Raw genomic sequence first — 21899 nt, 5'->3', positions numbered from 1 at the left:
CTATCCATGGCCACAGGAATGGGCCTTTTTATCCATTACAACGGGAACTGGTACTGCAATCCATGACAACATGACCTGGCACTTCTCTCCATGGCAACAGGAACTGGTACTGCTATCCATTGCAACAGGACCTGGTACTGCTATCCATTGCAACAGAACCTGGGTCTTCTATCAATGGCGACAGTAATTTTCTTTTCTATCCATGGCAATAACTGGTACTTCTATCTATGACAACAGGAACTACTTCTTCTATCCATGGAATTAGAAATTTGCCCTTCTATCCATAGCAACATGAATTGGCCTTTCTATCCATGGCAACAGGAACTGGTACTTCTATCAATGGCAATGGGAACTGGTACTTCTATCCATGGCAATGGGAACTGGTACTTCTATCTAAGACAACAGAAACTGGTACTTCTATCTAAGACAACATGAGTTGGTATCTTTATCCATTGCCCTTCTATTCGTGGCAACAGGAATTGGCCATTCTGTCTGTGAGAAAGGAGTAGGTATTTTTATCCATTTCATAAGGAATTGGTCTTTCTATTCATAGTAACAGGAATTCAGTACTTTTGCCAATGGCAATACGAGTTGATAATTCTATTCTAGGCAAAAGGATCTGGTTCAGCATAGATTGGTTCTTCTATCAATAGCAACATAAATGGGTTCTTCTATAAATTGCAACAAATTAAATTTGTACCCATATTTTTATGAATATTCTCCAACCAGTGACAGGCTGTGTATTTTCTAACTATTGATAACCAAACCATCCTATCACCTTCTACACAACCAAAACATCCAAGTTCACAGGGTAATCTTTGTCATCATCAAGCACCCAAACTAATTTTCTAGTCAAAACATATCTTTAATAGGAATAGTGTTGTTATTACAGGTTGATCACTAACACCATCATTTAACATTGTCTCTACTGATGCTGTTTAAGTCTATCCAAGGACATACAAGATGACCTTTCAGAAGACTGTTGACAAAAGATCCTAAACTTTCACTCCTGTCAGTCTTCTTATGGCAAAGCTGTCGACTCAGTTGAAGTAGCTTGAAGAAAGATGGTAGAGTAACCTGAAAGTTAAAATCAAGAAGTGAGATTTGTCTATATAGCAAGCATGTTTAATTTTTTAGAAAGCAAAATCTTCTGTAAATTTCACATTGACAATTCTACATAATTAAACTTGATTTGAAATAATATTGACACAAATTTTCCCAAGAGAATTACAGACTTACCTGCATGGAAAACACACAATCCCCATTTTCTTTGTCTGATGGCATGGCATTGAACACAATGTTATCTGAAACCATCAAGGCAGAAATAGAATAAAAACTAGAGACATGTCTGTTAGACATTAAGTGCTTGCTAAATACTTCCTAACCTTTATTTCCAGTATGAAATCATCCTCTGTAACAGGTGTACATAGCACTTTGGCTCATTTTCCTTGGGACTATTGCAAAGGAGACGGTTTACGCCCTTGGTTTATTGTAATAAATAATTTCCTTTACTTCATCAGAACTCTAAATGTGAAATTTCTTTGAACTTTGTTAAGTGATAGAAGTGTTTTTATTATCATATTGATATTGATATGATAAGACTTGTTTCGCTGTTCAAAATAGTCGTCCGCTAGAACACTGTCCAGTCTCTGTGCACTGGGTGACATACCTGTGCCATGCTTAAAATCCTTTCTGGAGTACATTAGATCTAGGAGCTAAGACACTCTGACTGATATTTTGTAATATTTTTTTCCGTTCTGTTTCTCTAAGGCAAGGTTGTGTAATTCATAAATATTTATTAGAACTGCAGCAAATGTGGTCTGTGTAATAGTTTAATATGTGACCAATACTAAAAGCTATCCATTTTGTCACTTTCTTTTATTGACTATATAAAACTGATTTGCATTTATTGTTCCAAAAGTTTCCAAAGTGGATCAAATGCTTAGAATATCATACGATACAAGAGTTTGTATGATACACCACTTGAAGTTTACACAAAACAAATGCGTGAAGCACTGTGTAATATCACTGTTGTTAATTTATAATAGATTATCGCTGATTAGCATATCTTAGTATGTTTTTGAAAGGTTGGTGTCACTAAATCATGGCGAAATCTATTAAACGGTTTAATACACTGACTTCCGGTATCTCGTGCGCAGTTGGAATCTACTCATAGCGGATGTACACAGACTCTACACCCAACAAGGAAAATAATAAAGCGAGTACGCTCGCACTAACAAGAGCTGTTAGCTCGCCTCTGGAATTTTGTGGATTTAATTCAGGTATCTTGTAATTTATCAGTAATATAATACTCGACCAAAACCTTAACCTGGGTATTTCGGTCCATTGGGCCTCTAGAAATTCTCCAAATCCAGCATTTCCCCCCTTTAAGTGATTGCCCACACCCATAGCAACAATTTAATCCAAAATGATTAAAGAAATCAATGTAAGTTACAACAGACAACAGTTTTACACTAAAACCTTAACCAGGGGTTCCAATGCCGACGCCTAAGTGATTTCATACGCCCCCCTCTCTTCGAAAGGCGAGCTAAAAAGTGATATGGAATGTTTCAACAAATACTTAAAACAAGAATAATTTCCCTTTAACGTTATCTGGCTTAAGTGATACTAAGTAAACTGAAGTATATGTACGGAATTAATAATTTTAGAATTAAACCAGACAATTACATCAAATGAAGGAAGGAAAATATGGCATGTACTGTAAGCTATTTGTTGTAAATACTTACCTGTCACACTCTTAGGACTTATGAGCCATAGACAGACGGTGTGGACTGGGAAATGATTGAGAAAATGGACAATATTGGTCAATAGGCCATGAACCAGGAGTGTCAGCAACCGCAGCTGAAAATATAACAAGAAAAACTTCACCAATCTGAACAAATTCAGGTTTTAAAACAACCCAAAAATGTAACTATTGAAAGATTAAGATTTATACTGCTAAAGAAGAGTCCAATATTTTAATAATCCGTAATAATTACAAGCAGAGAAAACATTTACTTCCTTAAATGTGTGATCTTCGAGGATTAACATCAATAAGTGACATACGTGACTCAGTATCCAACTTACCAGGGTGAACACAGTGTAATATAACAAGGTGGTAGGCAGCATAAACAGAAGGATGGTAAAAAGTAACGTTCCAACAAACAGCTGGTCTACATCAAAGGAGCTGGAGTCCGTCCTCTGTCGCAGGGTGTTCCACTTCTTACCACGGAACAACCGCCATAGGGCAGATAATGTGTACACCTGTAGTCTGTAAAGTCTGAAAACAAATATTGTATACACCTGTAGTTGGTTAAGTCTGAAAACAGATAATGTATACACCTGTAGTCTGTAAAGTCTGAAAACAGATATTGCATACACCTGTTGTTGGTAAAGTCTGAAAACAGATATTGTATACACCTGTAGTCTGTAAAGTCTGAAAACAGATAATGTATACACCTGTAGTCTGTAAAGTCTGAAAACAGATAATGTATACACCTGTAGTTGGTTAAGTCTGAAAACAGATAATGTATACACCTGTAGTCTGTAAAGTCTGAAAACAGATATTGCATACACCTTTAGTTGGTAAAGTCTGAAAACAGATAATGTATACACCTGTAGTCTGTAAAGTCTGAAAACAGATAATGTATACACCTGTAGTCTGTAAAGTCTGAAAACAGATAATGTATACACCTGTAGTCTGTAAAGTCTGAAAACAGATATTGTATACACCTGTAGTCTGTAGAGTCTGAAAACAGATAATGTATACACATGTAGTCTGTAAAGTCTGAAAACAGATAATGTAAACACCTGTAGTCTGTAAAGTCTAAAAACAGAAAATTTATACAGACTTTCTAAAGCCTTTCTCTTTTGTTGAGTAAATACACAGTATAAATTTTATTATTTATTGATTTTTATTGATTTAAGGATTTTATAATAGACTTGTTTGTAAATATGATTGTTTGAATTTCTAACATCTTCCACTTCACTTATCATCCTAACCTTGCTGCATAGACATAGAAGCAGTAGACATGGAGTGTCATCATTGATACGATATCCTGGAGCATACACAACTGGGCCGTCACACCAAATACACCCACACACAACATGTACCACAGCACCCCACCGAGGACAGGCTTCAACAGGTACAGGTAACCTTCAACATAAAACATAAATATCTACAGAGAGAGGATCATGTCACCCCACCGAGGACAGGCTTCAACAGGTACAGGTAACCTTCAACATAAAACATAAATATCTACATAGAGAGGATCATGTCACCCCACCGAGGACAGGCTTCAACAGGTACAGGTAACCTTCAACATAAAACATAAATATCTACAGAGAGAGGATCATGTCACCCCACCGAGGACAGGCTTCAACAGGTACAGGTAACCTTCAACATAAAACATAAATATCTACATAGAGAGGATCATGTCACCCCACCAAGGACAGGCTTCAACAGGTACAGGTAACCTTCAACATAAAACATAAATATCTACAGAGAGAGGATCATGTCACCCCACCGAGGACAGGCTTCAACAGGTACAGGTAACCTTCAACATAAAACATAAATATCTACAGAGAGAGGATCATGTCACCCCAACAAGGACAGACTTCAACAGGTACAGGTAACCCTCAACATAAAACATAAATATCTACAGAGAGAGGATCATGTCACCCCACCGAGGACAGGCTTCAACAGGTACAGGTAACCTTCAACATAAAACATAAATATCTGCAGAGAGAGGATCATGTCAGCCCACCGAGGACAGGCTTCAACAGGTACAGGTAACCTTCAACATAAAACATAAATATCTACAGAGAGAGGATCATGTCACCCCACCGAGGACAGGCTTCAGCAGGTACAGGTAACCCTCAACATAAGACATAAATATCTACAGAGAGAGGATCATGTCACTCCACCAAGGACAGGCTTCAACAGGTACAGGTAACCTTCAACATAAAACATAAATATCTACAGAGAGAGGATCATGTCAGCCCACCGAGGACAGGCTTCAACAGGTACAGGTAACCTTCAACATAAAACATAAATATCTACAGAGAGAGGATCATGTCACCCCACCAAGGACAGGCTTCAACAGATACAGGTAACCTTCAACATAAAACATAAATATCTACAGAGAGAGGATCATGTCATCCCACCGAGGACAGGCTTCAACAGGTACAGGTAACCTTCAACATAAAACATAAATATCTACAGAGAGAGGATCATGTCACCCAAACAAGGACAGGCTTCAACAGGTACAGGTAACCTTCAACATAAAACATAAATATCTACAGAGAGAGGATCATGTCATCCCACCGAGGACAGGCTTCAACAGGTACAGGTAACCTTCAACATAAAACATAAATATCTACAGAGAGAGGATCATGTCATCCCACCAAGGTTACCTCGATCATTGGATATGAATATACCACCAGTAGACATTAAGTAGATAAACAGGGTATTAAATTTACAATTAAGAGACTCACCTTTCCACAAGAAGATGTGATAGAGGAAGAAATGGCCTAGGTATTGTGTGAGTTGACTGTTTAACTTGAGCCCAGCAGGTACACCCATCAACCACTCCAGCAGTAAAGACAGATTGTCAGCGGTATGCTGTCAATGAAAATTGGAAACTTATCCTAGTTTCTGAACAAGAAGAATGAAATTTCATCTTCATGACAAATATGCACATTCGCAATAATATATAGCTATACTAATTACTTTTATGTAAAAGATATTATATTTTAGTGGTTTTTTTTCTTCTATACACTTCATTACACAGTCTGGTAAGTCCTTTAGTGACCACTGTATTGTTATCAGGACAAGGCCAGTCCTTTAGTGACCACTGTATTGTTATCAGGACAAGGCCAGTCCTTTAGTGACCACTGTATTGTTATTAGAACACGGCCAGTCCTTTAGTGACCACTGTATTGTTATCAGGACAAGGCCAGTCCTTTAGTGACCACAGTATTGTTATCAGGACAAGGCCAGTCCTTTAGTGACCACTGTATTGTTATCATGACATGGTGAGTCCTTTAGTGACCACTGTATTGTTATCAGGACAAGGCCAGTCCTTTAGTGACCACTGTATTGTTATCAGGACAAGGCCAGTCCTTTAGTGACCACTGTATTGTTATTAGAACACGGCCAGTCCTTTAGTGACCACTGTATTGTTATCAGGACAAGGCCAGTCCTTTAGTGACCATTGTATTGTTATCAGGACAAGGCCAGTCCTTTAGTGACCACTGTATTGTTATCATGACATGGTGAGTCCTTTAGTGACCACTGTATTGTTATCAGGACAAGGCCAGTCCTTTAGTGACCACAGTATTGTTATCATGACAAGGCCAGTCCTTTAGTGACCACAGTATTGTTATCAGGACAAGGCCAGTCCTTTAGTGACCACTGTATTGTTATCAAGACAAGGCCGGTCCTTTAGTGACCACAGTATTGTTATCAGAACACAGCCAGTCACTTAGTGACCACAGTATTGTTATCAGGACAAGGCCAGTCCTTTAGTGACCACAGTATTGTTATCAGGACAAGGCCAGTCATTTAGTGACCACTGTATTGTTATTAGAACACGGCCAGTCCTTTAGTGACCACTGTATTGTTATCAGGACAAGGCCAGTCCTTTAGTGACCACTGTATTGTTATCATGACAAGGCCAGTCCTTTAGTGACCACAGTATTGTTATCATGACAAGGCCAGTCCTTTAGTGACCACAGTATTGTTATCAGGACAAGGCCAGTCCTTTAGTGACCACTGTATTGTTATCAAGACAAGGCCGGTCCTTTAGTGACCACAGTATTGTTATTAGAACACAGCCAGTCACTTAGTGACCACAGTATTGTTATCAGGACAAGGCCAGTCCTTTAGTGACCACAGTATTGTTATCATGACAAGGCCAGTCCTTTAGTGACCACAGTATTGTTATCAGGACAAGGCCAGTCCTTTAGTGATCACAGTATTGTTATCAGGACAAGGCCAGTCCTTTAGTGACCACAGTATTGTTATCAGGACAAGGCCAGTCCTTTAGTGACCACAGTATTGTTATCATGACAAGGTCAGTCCTTTAGTGACCACAGTATTGTTATTAGAACACAGCCAGTCACTTAGTGACCACAGTATTGTTATCAGGACAAGGCCAGTCCTTTAGTGACCACAGTATTGTTATCATGACAAGGCCAGTCCTTTAGTGACCACAGTATTGTTATCAGGACAAGGCCAGTCCTTTAGTGACCACAGTATTGTTATCAGGACAAGGCCAGTCCTTTAGTGACCACAGTATTGTTATCAGGACATGGTGAGTCCTTTAGTGACCACTGTATGTTTATCAGGTGTTTATTGGGTCAAATATAGTACCAACAATATCAATACATACATCAGCCCATGCGGATACAGATGCTGCGACAGTGTCACTGAAGTTGTTCTTCATCAGGAAATACATAACAGCAACACCAAGCACAGTGTCGATGACCTGGCGAGTGAGGGCATCCATACATCTGTAGATAAATAGGAAATATAACAACACCCAGCACAGTGTCGATGACCTGGCCACTGAGGGCATCCATACATCTGTAAGATAAACAGGAAATATAACAACACCCAGTCGAGTGTCGATGACCTGGCCACTGAGGGCATCTATATATCTGTAAGATAATCAGAAAATATAACAACACCCAGCACAGTGTCGATGACCTGGCCACTGAGGGCATCCATACATCTGTAAGATAATCAGAAAATATAACAATACCCAGTCGAGTGTCGATGACCTGGCCACTGAGGGCATCTATATATCTGTAAGATAAACAGGAAATATAACAACACCCAGTCGAGTGTCAATGACCTGGCCACTGAGGGCATCTATATATCTGTAAGATAAACAGGAAATATAACAACACCCAGTCGAGTGTCAATGACCTGACCACTGATGGCATCCATAAATCTTTAAGATAAACAGGAAATATAGCAACACCCAGTCGAGTGTCGATGACCTGGCCACTGGTGGCATCCATACATCTGTAAGATAATCATGAAATATAACAACACCCAGTCGAGTGTTTATGACCTGGCCACTGGTGGCATCTATATATCTGTAAGATAATCATGAAATATAACAACACCCAGTCGAGTGTCGATGACCTGGCGAGTGAGGGCATTCATACATCTGTAAGATAAACAGGATATATAACAACACCCAGTCTAGTGTCGATGACCTGGCCACTGGTGGCATCTATATATCTGTAAGATAATCATGAAATATAACAACACCCAGTCGAGTGTCGATGACCTGGCCACTGAGGGCATCTATACATCTGTAAGATAATCATGAAATATAACAACACCCAGTCGAGTGTCGATGACCTGGCCACTGAGGGCATCTATACATCTGTAAGATAATCATGAAATATAACAACACCCAGTCGAGTGTCGATGACCTGGCGAGTGAGGGCATTCATACATCTGTAAGATAAACAGGATATATAACAACACCCAGTCTAGTGTCGATGACCTGGCGAGTGAGGGCATCCAAACATCTGTAAGATAAACAGGAAATATAACAACACCCAGTCGAGTGTCAATGACCTGGCCACTGAGGGCATCGATATATCTGTAAGATAAACAGGAAATATAACAACACCCAGTCAAGTGTCAATGACCTGGCGAATGAGGGCATCCATACATCTGTAAGATAAACAGGAAATATAACAACACCCAGTTGAGTGTCAATGACCTGGCCATTGAGGGCATCCATACATCTGTAAGATAAATAGGAAATATAACAACACCCAGTCGAGTGTCGATGACCTGGCCACTGAGGGCATCCATACATCTGTAAGATAAACAGGAAATATAACAACACCCAGTCGAGTGTCGATGACCTGGCCACTGAAGGCATCAATACATCTGTAAGATAAACAGGAAATATAACAACACCCAGTCAAGTGTCAATGACCTGGCCACTGAGGGCATCCATACTTCTGTAAGATAATCAGTATATATAACAACACCCAGTTGAGTGTCGATGAACTGGCGAGTGAGGGCATCCATACTTCTGTAAGATAATCAGTAAATATAACAACACCCAGTCGAGTGTCGATGACCTGGCGAGTGTGGGCATTCATACATCTGTACGACAAACAGGAAATATAACATCCAGTCCAGTGAGGTAAATAAACTATGTGTATCATTTCTAAACTCTACCATAAATATTGTTACACATGAATCATGATTTTAATTGTTAACGAACTAGATACCATATATATAGATATTATGTGTTGAGCTCATGTATATACATTAATTTACCTGAAGTGCTGCAATAGTGTTGGTTTGTCTTTTTTCATCTGCTCGTTCTGTTTACAGCGATTGGACAGCTGGTGGACAAAGGCTGGGGTATCCAAAATCTGTTGAAGGATGCCATAACGCTGGGTTATCCTCAAAGACAGAAAAGTACACAACATTTCAGCATTTTAAAAACTTCATAATCTCAAAAAGATAAATATTCAACAATTTGATTGAGTAAATAAAGATGATCACATACCTGTTAACAAAAGTTAACTTCACAAAGCGAAAAAGACCAAACATCCAAATCAGGCTTCGGACCAAAACACTAGTTTTAAAAATGGATGCTTCCCTTTGTTGAAATTCCTGTTCATACGTAATAAGTGTCTGTATGACGCCTGTGTTTGATGTCCTTCCCTCCGTGATCACATCTCTACAGGTTATAAAGTAGGATTTAACAAGATCATCCGCATTGTAGATTATACAGCTACTAACTGCTGAACATTTCCCGATCATGACTTCACATTCCAGCTGTCCAGTCCTTGACATGTTTAGATATACAGTACACATGCTGTTCTTGTCACGGTCATTCCGGAAGGTTTCTGCTGGTTCCCACAGACCAATTATATCAGTATTTTTAGATTTGAATCTATCCTGAATCCCCGATACATAAACAAGCTTTAATTGTTTATTCAGTTTTCCACACAGGCAGCCTTTGGGTGCTGTTAGGAGAGTGTAAGGAACAAAAACTTTCCAGAGATCTTTGGTGTCTGCCATCTTAAATTTTCCTTCAAAAAGAAATAGATATATTTCTGCATTCAAACGTATAGTGCATGTATATCTATTATCTAAATGATTGAGAGATGGATACTTGCCTGTATCTTTTACTGTATATCCAAAGAATTAATGGTGAACTGTTGTAGCATAAAAGATATTACCTTCTGACTGACTTTTAAGAAAATGATATCTTTTCCACTACAACAGTAGCCATTTACAAACATGTGTAACAGGAGAGGAAAAAATGCAGTGGCCAGAATAGGATTCAAACCCAGGACCTCCAACACTATAGCCGAATGCTCTAACCAACTGATTTACCTGCATGATCATCGATAATTGACCCATGCAGTCCAATCCACTGTACTCCAACAATGTTTGAGGTTAACACAACGAGATACTTTTTAACATTGCAATGTAATCTGGGTGGAATAAGACCTCATACATGTGTAGAAGTAAATCTACTCCAGCCACACTCCTCCCTCCCTACATATACTTCTGGCTCATTACTTGAGAGGCAATGTTACACTTATACACATCTAACTCTGCAGCTGTAGTTATGTACTAGTGTAGCGGGATAGGACTGGGATGATCATCGGTGACTAGATAGCTCAATCAGTAGAGCACTCGGCTGGTGTTGGGAGGGTCCGGGGTTCGAATCCAGGTCTGGTCGCTACATTTTCTCCTCTCCTGTTACCTGTCGTCGAGGTCTATTATCATATGCGGTCGATGCCTCGATCTCTGACCCATCACAGTATTTCTTACTTCTATACACTATAGTATTCAAACACAGGCCTGGGTCTAAGACGAATAATCATACCCTGCACAAACTCCGTTCTCTGACGACATTAACCATCTGTCAGAAACCATCCTTCCGTTGTTCATAGCTACTTCATGTCAGCTGGCCTGCGTTTTTGGAAAAGATACCAACCCCTGCTTCAGGTTTTGAAGATATAAACGCCAACCCCTGTGATTCAAATAAGTCAATGCATATTTTTCACGATGACCATCATCATATGCATTGACAATAAAAGTATAGGCCTAGATCAAAGATCTATGGGCAAATGAAGCGACAGGGTCAAAGATTCGGATTATCGCGCCTTCGGACTAAAGATAACCGGATTGCCGAATGACATCCCTATAGATCTAGAGGCATTTACACAGCACATAAAATATCAGAAGACTATCCTTAGTTTAGGCCTTGAAATGATTTTAAAAGTACAACAGTTTTTACTTACGCGCAGTTAGCCTAGTTAGGCTGTATAATGGCTTTCGAGAAAGCTAACGTCAGAGGTATTCCGAAAGCGAACACATTCGTGGTTCTAACAATGTTTTAATCCTAACATCGTATGCTCAAAGCGTTTTCAAGATCGGTAAATGTCTAATTACACTTCCACGTTTCCAGGTGAAAATAAGAAAGCATCGTAAAACAAGGATTACAGGTACGCTAGTGATTTTTTTTAAACAATATATTTTATTTTCAAAAACGAATTACAGTTATTTTTCTACTACTTTTGCTAGTGATTAACGTATACTTGTATTCTTTCCATAAAATATTATCATAGCTGCTTGGCTATATGTGACGAGATCCACACGGACACCCTAAAGAATTACGGTCAAGAATTACTAAGTAGAACGTAATGTTGCCCAGATTGGCATACATTTCTTAAAAAAATTTAACGTTACCTTTTTACGGCATATACGTATACTACTACAGAAGAGCCCAGACACATGTTGACAGCCAGACACACATGTTTATTTGTTGTTTTTGTCATTATTACCTAATAGTTACATGATAAAAAGGAGACCATTTACAACAGAGATTTAAGGTCGGCGCCCCAAACCTGAACAGGGCCGTCACCTATCCAAGAGTGGGCCACGCTTAGGCCAAAAAAATTTTGTATGTTTCAGGTACCTCTACCTACCCTAGTTTTTACCTCCGACCCTACCTATTTTATCACTCGTTTTCAAAACAAAAATGCAGTGTGCTAAGTTTTTAATTTGGATTTTCACGCTCGCTTTAAGTTTATCCAGTTAAAGTTCAATTATGGTAATGAGAAATAAAAGACCTCCAGCCAGCCTAAAGCCTGAAAGACAAATTAGTTTGTAATGTAGTAATAAAGCAACTCAACCCCTCCCCCACCTCTCCTAAAAAAATAGAATAAAAAAATAAAATAAATTCCCGACCGACCTACCCTATTTTTTTCATTCACGTAACCTGAAACATGCATATAATTTATTTTGGCCTTACCGTTGCTTACCTACAATACACAGTATTGACACTCCTTCGCACAGCCACAGAAGACTAATGGACTATGTGAATGAAATGCCCTTATCCATGTATCGTCAAATTACCCTCTCTCTCCCCCCCCTTTGTCAATAAGATTTGTCCTGAAACTTTCCTGGGTTCCATCTGGAACGAATACATGTACCCGGCCTACTAGACCTTTCAGCTGGCAATATCAGTCGAAATGTCTTTAGAGCTACAATATTGCAGCTAGGTTCCACCTGGCATCCTCAGCACACATTACTGAACCTGCTGTTGTTATAGTGGTGCCACCTCATGACTAGAACCCACTAGTCACCAACCAGTACTAGGACCGTTGTGCTTCCCTTTCTGTCCAAGAGCCCACTAAAAGATACCAGACCCATTCACTGCCACCAAATGTAATGTGCCAAAGCTCCAGGGGCTCGAACCAGCAGAGCATGCAGTCACCCATCCAAGAGTGGGCCACGCTCACCGTTGCTTAACTAAGATACACAGTACTGACACTCATCCACACAGCCACAAAAGCTACATATAGCTAATAGACTATGCTGCTGAAATGCCTCCATGTACATGTATTGTCACAATATACAATTGTATAATAACTTAGCAGTTAAAGAAGCTCCACCGCCAACAGAGCATAAATGATATTCATCATTTGAACAATATTTGGTGTTTAATCGTGTATATATATGTCTAATTAACACAAAAAATAATACCAAAAAATTTATTATGTATTTGGTGCATGCACAATTAGTACTTCATTCCATGGAGTAATAGTGCCAAATTTTTTGGTCCATCGTCCGTCATGCTTCGTCTGTCCGTAAACAATGCTTGTTATCACTATTTCTTAAAAACTATTGCAGGGATTTTGTTCAAACTTCACATGAAGCGTCCTCATGGTCCATAGTTGTGCCATACAGATTTTGTGGCTGATCGGAAAAACAAGATGGCCACCAGGCAGCCATAATTGGATTTTGGCAGATGAACTTGGTTATCGCTATTTCTTAAGAACTCCTAATGGGATTTTGTTCAAACTTCACATTGAGGGTACCCTTGGTCCCCTGTTGTGCCATACGGATTTTGAGGCTGATCAGAAAAACAAGATGGCCGCCATGCAGCCATCTTGGATTTTGGCAGTTGAAGTCTGTTATCACTATTTCTTAAGAACTACTGCAGGGATTTTGTTCAAACTTCACATGAAATGTCCTCTTGGTCCATATTTGTGCCATACAGATTTTGAGGCTGATCGGAAAAACAATATGGCTGCCAGGCAGCCATCTTGGATTTTGGCAGTTGAAAAATTTTATTTTGCACTTTCTTGACAAATGCTTCAAATATATTCCACACACATCAAATGAACAGTTATGACTTTGTCCATATTTTTATCTGTTTGAATGATAATGCAACTAGAATGAGGAAAGAAAGAAGAGAAAAAAAACCAAAAAAATCTATCATTCATTTGACTAAACATAGAACATACAATGGTGGGCGCCAAGATCCCTTTGGGATCTTTTGTTTCTGGATGCAATTAATTATTTTTCATAGTTTTAACTTAGAAACTCAAACTTTTCAACGGTGGTAATGGTACAAAGTAAATAACTTTTAAAACTGAAGAAAAATACTAAATAGTCTGCTCCTGTTTTTGATAGTGAAATAATACCATTGGTCAGTGGTGGAGCATCTTTAAGTATAAAGAGTCTAGCTCAGTCTGTCGGTGCTAGATGTTACATCTTCATGGCCATGTCACTAGACATTTTGACAGATAAAAAATTTACCATATTTAAGTCTGGTGTGAGGATCTAAGTACATTTGTAATTTTAGCAACCAGTTAGGTAGCTGACTATAGAAGGACAGCCTGGCCAGGTCCATATTCGCTGTTCTGGTTTGTTTTTTGTTCGGATACTAAAGTTACGGTTACGTATTACTGAAATTTTACAAGAGGTTTCTTTTTGATAAAATCTCTGCCTGATGCATTCTGACCCAAGGTTACCAGTTACAGCATTAACTGTACCATATTGATACAAATTTAATACAATTTTAATACAAATACACCTCATCCATTTATTCACTTTTCATGGAGTTTTCAGTAAAAATAAGTAGTACATATAGGTTATATAAAACCAAACTTCAAGGTTAGTTTGTATTAGATATCAAAAATTATTCAATATAATTTGTGTGACCTATTTCTGTATAAGACATGTAATTGGTAGAGACATGTCCTTGGGTGAGACAAACTAACCAATCCATCTTGTGTAAAAAGGAAAAGCCTGAGGGTCAATCTGTCCTAGTATTACTGAAGTAGGAAAAGCCTGAGGGTCAAACTATCCTAGTATTAGTTTCACTTGGACTGGCTGATGATAGCAGAATCAAACATGTTTATGAAGAAGAAGAATGATAGCAATACCGTTAACATCACTACCAGTGATAGGTATTATGATTAATTAGCTAAATATAATTAGCAGGTACAATACAGGTACATCACAACCTGTAATAGATATTCTGATTGAATTAGGTAAATAATTAGCAGGTACAATACAGGTACATCACAACCTGTAATAGATATTCTGATTAATTAGCTAAATAATTAGCAGGTACAATACAGGTACATCACTACCTGTAAAAGATATTCTGATTAATTAGCTAAATAATTAGCAGGTACAATACTGTGTAGGTACATGACTACCTGTAATAGATATTCTGATTGAAATAGCTAAATAATTAGCAGGTACAATACAAGTACATCACTACCTGTAATAGATATTCTGATTAATTACATAAATAATTAGCAGGTACAATACGGTGTAGGTACATAACTACCTGTAATAGATATTCTGATTGAAATAGCTAAATAATTAGCAGGTACAATACAGGTACATCACTACCTGTAATAGATATTCTGATTTATTAGGTAAATAATTAGTAGGTACAATATATATATAGATTCATTACAATATAGGTAATAACAAAATGTAATCTAGATCAACTATGGAGATGTCTGGGATGTATGGCATGTACATGTATAGAAGGATGTACATATGTTAATACATAACTTGTGATGTCATATACATGGCTTTTCCAAATCTGTGGTATCATGTCATTATTTATAAAACAGAATCAATTCATATATTGCAGAACAACAGTGCAAGTAGGGTTTGAATATTCAAATGTAGAATTTTTAAATATGTTTCGTTTTTGACATCTTTTTCATTTAGAAACATGTTGTCATTAGATATTTTGAAAAATATTCATCATGGATATGAAACATGTTGTTTACAGGTAAACTGCACAAAGTAAGTCCAATATAGCATAATTATGGCTGTATTATCTTAAGACTGTTGTACTGTACATCGAAATTAATATTTTGTTTTGTATTGCAGACACAAGGGAGCCACCATGATGTTGTGTCCTGGACTTCTGTCAGGCTACCAGTATCAATATTTTACCTCATCCTTTAAGGGTACAGCTGCTGCCTTCTTCTATGGCTCCTGTTCTGTTTCTATGGCCTTCATAAACAAGACATTGATGACAACATTTGAATTTGATTTCCCTGTCTTCATCATGATCATGCAGATGCTCTTCACAATCTTTGTCCTGGAGCTGCTTTGCTGTTTAAATCTAATACATTTGCCGAGATACACTTTACAACGAGGAAAGATGTTTTTCCTTCCTGCTTTGTTTTATGGCATAAATTCCATTTTGGGACTGAGTGCGCTAGGTCATATGAATGTGGCCATGTACGGAGTGTTGAAGCGTTGTGTACCTCTGGCAACTATGTTCCTGTCTGTGCTGATTCTAAAGAAAGGCTACCCCTCCAAGCTTACCATGACATCGGTAATTCTCATCACATGTGGATGTGTTATAGCAAGTAAGTTCATATTATACATGTCACTCTTATAATGGCTTCTCTTAACACTGAAGGATAAGTGATAGCTAGTACATATACATGTAACTCAAAATACTGGTTTCTCAAGCTAAAATTAGTATTGTTTCTAAATTCATCAAAGATGACTACATCACTGTGTCTGTCTTTAGGTCATCTGACTTGAAGGGTCAGGATGACGTATAGTCATCATATTTTGTCTGATTTGTACGATTTGGCTGAAACTTGCATGAAATGATCCTAACATGGTCCTCACAAAGCATTGTTATTTGGGGTCGGTCCGAAATCCAATATGGCCCCACAGCTGCCATCTTGAAAACACATTTTGAACTTCTCATATTCTACCAGTTCGATTTGGCTGAAACTTGCCTGAAATGATCTTGACATAGTCCTGTGCAAGTGTTGTTATTTTTTGGGTCGATCCAAAATTAAAGATGGCCGCCACAGCCATCATCTTGAAAACACATTTTGAACTTCTTCTCAAGTTCTACTGGTGCGATTTGGCCGAAACTTGCCAGAAATGATAGTGATATGGTCCCGACAGAGTGTTGTTACATCACTGGTTGATGCAAGTTGGCCACCATGAAACCATATCTAATTAATTTCCCATGCAACAATTGATATATATATATATATATAGGGTATTCAGATGACTGTTAAGGCCCTTGGGCCTCTTGTTTTGTTTCCACAGCTTTTCTTAAAAAAAAACCCCAATGGCCCATTGTTTTGACATATCACATGGTATTAAAAGACATACTAGACATATAATTATGTGTGCAAATGGGGTTTATATTTCTGAGAAATTCAAGATGGCCACCACAATTCCTAAAGGGTTCGAAATTTTAAACAAAAGTATAAACAATGTGAAATTGGTATACAATGTTTTTTGAGACACTTAATATTATGGTTATAGTCTTGAAGAGGTCAAGAAAGTGCCAATATGCTGCATGTAATGTAATTTATTGCAGCAGCTAATGGTCAATTTTACAAGAGACAGCCCTTTCTGAAGGACCTCAGTTTTCTAGTTACACCTCTTCTCTATAGTTTTTCTTTGAATGTGACATATCTGTCTGCCTACAGAATATGACTAATCACACTTTCATTCTGCAATTCAACAATATTACAGTAACTCTATAAATTGCAGTACAGCAACATCACCATGGCAACCCAATCACTTCACAGCAATAATACAATTACAGTAAAACCCCTCTAACTCGAACCTGGATTCCTCGAATACCCCATATTCATCAAACTGGTCGTACAGTCCCAACCGTGTCCCTATGTAATCTATGTAACAAAACCCTGGATAGCTCAAACAGCTATTCGTCGAATACCCCTAATTCTTCGAACAAAAATTTATCCCCATTTCATCAGATACATAGTATTAATCCATGTATTCGTCGAACAGGTGTTCGGCCATAAGAATTTTTTAACCTGTATTTGAACATTGCGGAAAATGCATTAAATAATTTTCTCTCGTAATAATCTTCGCTGTAAATACAAAAATACGGAAGTTGTTGATAATAGAAAATACGGAATGTGAAATGACAAAAGAGGTGGAAGAAATAGGCTTGTGTTCAATATTTTTTTAACTTTCTATTTTGTTTTCTTTCAACAGCCTAACACAATTTTATTTATTGGAAGATGTAAACGATACAAAATGGAAGTCAATGTATGTATATATATATACAATAATGATTATTAAAATCGTAACTTATGTAATACATTACACAAACAGATAGTGGGAGCCGCCAATATTAAAGATCAAAAGGATTATGTTAATCCGTTAATTATAGGGGTGCCGCGGTGCACCAATCTTATTAATTAGCGGCATAGTCCTTTGTATTGTAAAAACAGTGAAGGTTACTTAGCGTACCTTTGTTTAATTAGCATTAATTTGAGTACCTCAGTGTCAAAAAATTAAGGAGGTATATTCGGTATTTAATCTAGTACGGTGTTACAGCAAATCATTCACTCTCACAATGTCCTCTAACTTACATGGCAGTGCTGAGCAATCCAGTGATGAAGGGCCCAGTAATACTGGGAGGGCAGCTGGATCAGCATCTCCAAAGTTAGGTGTGAAGAGAAAGTTAACAGTAAAGACCATGTCCGAAAAAAACCAAGCGATATTATTAGGTGAGAAAGGCGAAAAGACCAAGGCACAGATAGCATTAGACTTCAACGTTCCACGCAACACTCTATCAACTTGGTTGAAATCCAGCGAGAAGATAAAAGAACCTCAATACCAGTAGGATGAGTCGAATACCCTGTATTCCTCCAACTATTGATCTGGTCCCCTGCAGTTCGAGTTATAGGCGTTTTACTGTACATCTAATCACAATACATTGATGTCACCATGACAACACAATGATATCCCAGAAATAATACAACCATGTCTTCTTGTGAAATTAAACTATTTACTATCTCACTGAAGCATGCTGCTGAAGAAACCATGAAACACATTCCACCTGGTCACATCATACTGACAATGGACAAATCACCCGTCCCACTGCCTTTCTTCTGAGCTCTAAGCAGGATCAGAAACCACCACTTTTTAGACTATACTGTACGTGTCTCAGCCAGGGGACAGAACCCAGAGCCTACCTCATTGAAGACACAACACAAATGCACCACAGCCTTCCAAAGCACGCATTACACACTTCCTACACACAACACAACACATACACCGTCCTTAAAATGCATTCATATCAAATCACAATTCTACTCCTATACATTTTACTGGTACAGAGTGCTCTCCCCTGATCACTTCTATTTTCATTTTTTGTAGGTTACGGTGACCTGAAGTTCAGTCTGTATGCCTATACATGTGGCGCCCTAAGTAACCTTACTCACTCCCTATACCTTCTGCTGGTACAGAAGGTCACAGAAAAAGATCTGACCACCGTGGAAACACTACAGCTGAACAGCTTCAACACTCTTCCCTTTCTCACCGCCTACTGCTTCCTCAGTGGGGAATTTGATAAAGTGGTGCAATACAAGCAAGCCACTAACACCTCATTCATTGTCCTGTTTTTGGTGACTATAAGTATAGGATGCTTGTTAAACTACTCGTTGTTTTTATGTACGAGTTTGACGTCAGCACTCACCACCAGTGTAGTGGGAGGTGTGAAGGCACTGATGCAGACTGTGTTTGGAATGTTTACATTTGGCGGTATTAGTCACAATATGGCAACCTACACAGGCATCTCCGTAAACATGTCGGGCAGCATCATGTATATATATGGAAAGTACAAGGAGGGCAAACAGCGAGCAAGTATGGGAGGGGTATTACATAAAGTCATTAGTTTGTCCACCGCTGATGATTTCAAAAATCTTGTCAACGGGAATGTTCATGGAAATGGAACAGTTAAATATTCAAAGGAACCTGAAATTCTGGAACGTCTACACCCTATCAAGGAAGTACACCCTGAACTGGAATCATCCACAGAATCTCCTACTTGTAAAATTTCCATTGAATCTAGTAGTTGATGTCTATCGAAATCGACACATCTAATGTCAGGGTGCTTACCTCAAGTTAATTTATTTCACAGCTGTGTTTTATATTGCAATACATTCCAGAATTTTATTTTCAAAATATGTTGATGAAAAATGTTTTTAGAGGTATATTATTGTTGATTTTTTGTCATTGTTAATGGTACATAACTGTGGGAGTTGTTAATATATAATTCATATATAGTCAAATTGGGATCATACTAAACTGTTAGCAAGGCCATTTCTAATTACTAATTAGTGTTGGCAATCATGAAGATTTCATCATCGATGATCGGATAAAATAGGTTGATGTCAACCGATCGATTTTAGATTATTAATCGGTTACTCATTTATTACGTAATTTCTTAGAAATGCTTGTTATCTTTAAAGATGGTATGAATTTTATTGATATCACTTATCTAAATTTCATCTTTTGACATATCCTCTTTTTCATCTAGTTTTTTAAAAACCTTTTCATGTTTTCAGTTGCTGGTGATGTTACCCAAAGAAAGAACTATTAACAAAATTCATGACAAAAAGCAAAAATACAATAATCTTCAAATTCAATTTGCAAACTTTGATCATGTTGACTTTTAAAATTCAATATGAGTAAATATAAATGTAGGCCTATACATGATATAAAAAGCTTTACGATATAGCTGGCCGCTATTAAAGCATTTTGTTTTCTCACTAGCTCTATTCTGCATAGTTTTGTATACTAATTTATTATCAAACTGACTCAAGTCTATGTAACAGTCTTTATTGATGAACCAGTTAGACCTATGTATGTATGTTTATTTTGTTATAATATTGTTTTAACAACAAGTTTGGTAAGATGTCATTGCTAAAGAGAAAAATGGCATAAACTCTGTTCTCTTTAAGAGAAAATGAAAGAAGAATTCCCACTTCCTGTTTTGATACCGATCATCGATGTTGATATATCGTAATCGATTAATCAAAATCGGTTGTCTTTTCGATTAGACATCGATTATAATGGATCATTGGGACAACACTATTAGTAATGATAACAATTTATTGATGTGCATCGTGTGATTTTTCACGAAATCATGTTAATAGAGATTTTCTGTCCTAACAGTAAAACATTGAATAGCTAGATTATAGAAAGCTTTCAGTGTGATTTATATATTCCAGATTTATCGTTTACATTCTCTAAAAATGTGTATAAATTTTATAATTCTATGGGGAAGATATCCTCACACATTACCACAAGCCCTCTACCTCTGGGTCATGGTAGCCAAATGGTTAAGATATCCTCACATATTTCCACAAGCCCTCCACCTCTAGCCCATGGTGGCCGAGTGGTTAAGATATCCTCATATATTACCACCAGCCCTTCACCTCTGGGCCATAGTGGCCGCATGGTTAAGATATCCTCACATATCACCACAAGCCCTCCATCTCTGGGTCACAGTGGTTGAGTGGTTAAGATATCCTCGCATATTACCACAAGCCCTCCACCTCTGGGTCATGGTGGCCAAGTGGTTAAGATATCCTCACATATTACCACAAGCCCTCCATCTCTGGCCCATGGTGGCCGAGTGGTTAAGATATCCTCGCATATTACCACAAGCCCTCCACCTCTGGGCCATGGTGGCTGAGTGGTAAAGATATCCTCACATATAACCACAAACCCTCCACCTCTGTGCAATGGTGGCCGAGTGGTTAAGATATCCTCACATATTACCACAAGCCCTCCACCTCTGGGCCAGTGGCCAGTGGTTAAGATATCCTCAATATACCACAAGGCCTCCACCTCTGGGCCATGGGGCCAAGTGTTAAGATATCCTCAATATAACCACAAGCCCTCCACCTCTGGGCCATGGTGGCCAAGTGGTTAAGATATCCTTGCATATCACCACAACCCTTCACCTCTAGGCCATGGTGGCTGAGTGGTTAAGATATCCTCACATATTACCACAAGCCCTCCACCTCTGGGCCCATTGGCCGAGTGGTTAAGATATCCTCACATATTACCAAAAGCCCTCCACCTCTGGTGGCCAAGTGGTTAAGATATTCTCAAATATCACCACAAGCCCTCCACCTCTGGGTCATAGTGGCTGAGTGGTTAAGATATCCTGGCAATCACCACAAGCCCTCCACCTCTGGGCCATGGTGGCCAAGTGGTTAAGATATCCTGCATATCACCACAACCCTTCACCTCTAGGCCA

At 38.4% G+C, this 21899-nt stretch overlaps 2 protein-coding genes across 3 annotated transcripts; one reads left to right on the top strand and one right to left on the bottom strand.

The window, feature by feature from the left end:
* Nucleotides 1-844: 844 nt before the first annotated feature.
* LOC138322708 (phosphatidylinositol N-acetylglucosaminyltransferase subunit Q-like) lies at nt 845-11441 on the bottom strand. Of its 2 annotated transcripts, none has more exons than XM_069266754.1 (10): nt 11308-11441; nt 9555-10083; nt 9320-9448; nt 7395-7515; nt 5497-5623; nt 4003-4156; nt 3088-3280; nt 2748-2862; nt 1240-1304; nt 845-1077 (listed from the first exon to the last, which is right to left on the bottom strand). In XM_069266754.1, exons 2-10 carry the CDS (start codon nt 10070-10072, stop codon nt 910-912), a joined length of 1590 nt encoding a protein of 529 aa, XP_069122855.1. In that variant the 5' UTR covers nt 10073-10083; nt 11308-11441; the 3' UTR covers nt 845-909. The 2 variants fall into 2 exon arrangements, with proteins under 2 accessions (XP_069122855.1, XP_069122856.1); XM_069266755.1 differs by lacking the exon at nt 11308-11441 and adding an exon at nt 10890-11283.
* LOC138322709 (uncharacterized) lies at nt 11430-21433 on the top strand. Its single transcript, XM_069266756.1, has 3 exons — nt 11430-11511; nt 15716-16203; nt 19007-21433. Exons 2-3 carry the CDS (start codon nt 15732-15734, stop codon nt 19705-19707), a joined length of 1173 nt encoding a protein of 390 aa, XP_069122857.1. The 5' UTR covers nt 11430-11511; nt 15716-15731; the 3' UTR covers nt 19708-21433.
* The last annotated feature ends 466 nt before the right edge of the window (nt 21434-21899 follow it).

The sequence above is a fragment of the Argopecten irradians genome, chromosome 5, assembly GCF_041381155.1.
Source record: "Argopecten irradians isolate NY chromosome 5, Ai_NY, whole genome shotgun sequence".
NCBI lineage: Eukaryota > Metazoa > Mollusca > Bivalvia > Pectinida > Pectinidae > Argopecten > Argopecten irradians.
This window is presented reverse-complemented; position numbering and strand designations above follow the sequence as displayed.

What these genes read in the sequence shown, in the direction of transcription:
- LOC138322708 (XM_069266754.1), bottom strand. Translation starts at nt 10,072, where the DNA reads ATGGCAGACACCAAAGATCTCTGGAAAGTTTTTGTTCCTTACACTCTC. An exon ending in ACACTATTGCAGCACTTCAG is followed by an intron (nt 7,516 to 9,319) that starts GTAAATTAATGT and finishes ATTTATCTACAG; the next exon opens with ATGTATGGATGCCCTCACTC. An exon ending in ATTGTGTGTTTTCCATGCAG is followed by an intron (nt 1,078 to 1,239) that starts GTAAGTCTGTAA and finishes TTTAACTTTCAG; the next exon opens with GTTACTCTACCATCTTTCTT.
- LOC138322709 (XM_069266756.1), top strand. Translation starts at nt 15,732, where the DNA reads ATGATGTTGTGTCCTGGACTTCTGTCAGGCTACCAGTATCAATATTTT. An exon ending in ATGTGGATGTGTTATAGCAA is followed by an intron (nt 16,204 to 19,006) that starts GTAAGTTCATAT and finishes CATTTTTTGTAG; the next exon opens with GTTACGGTGACCTGAAGTTC.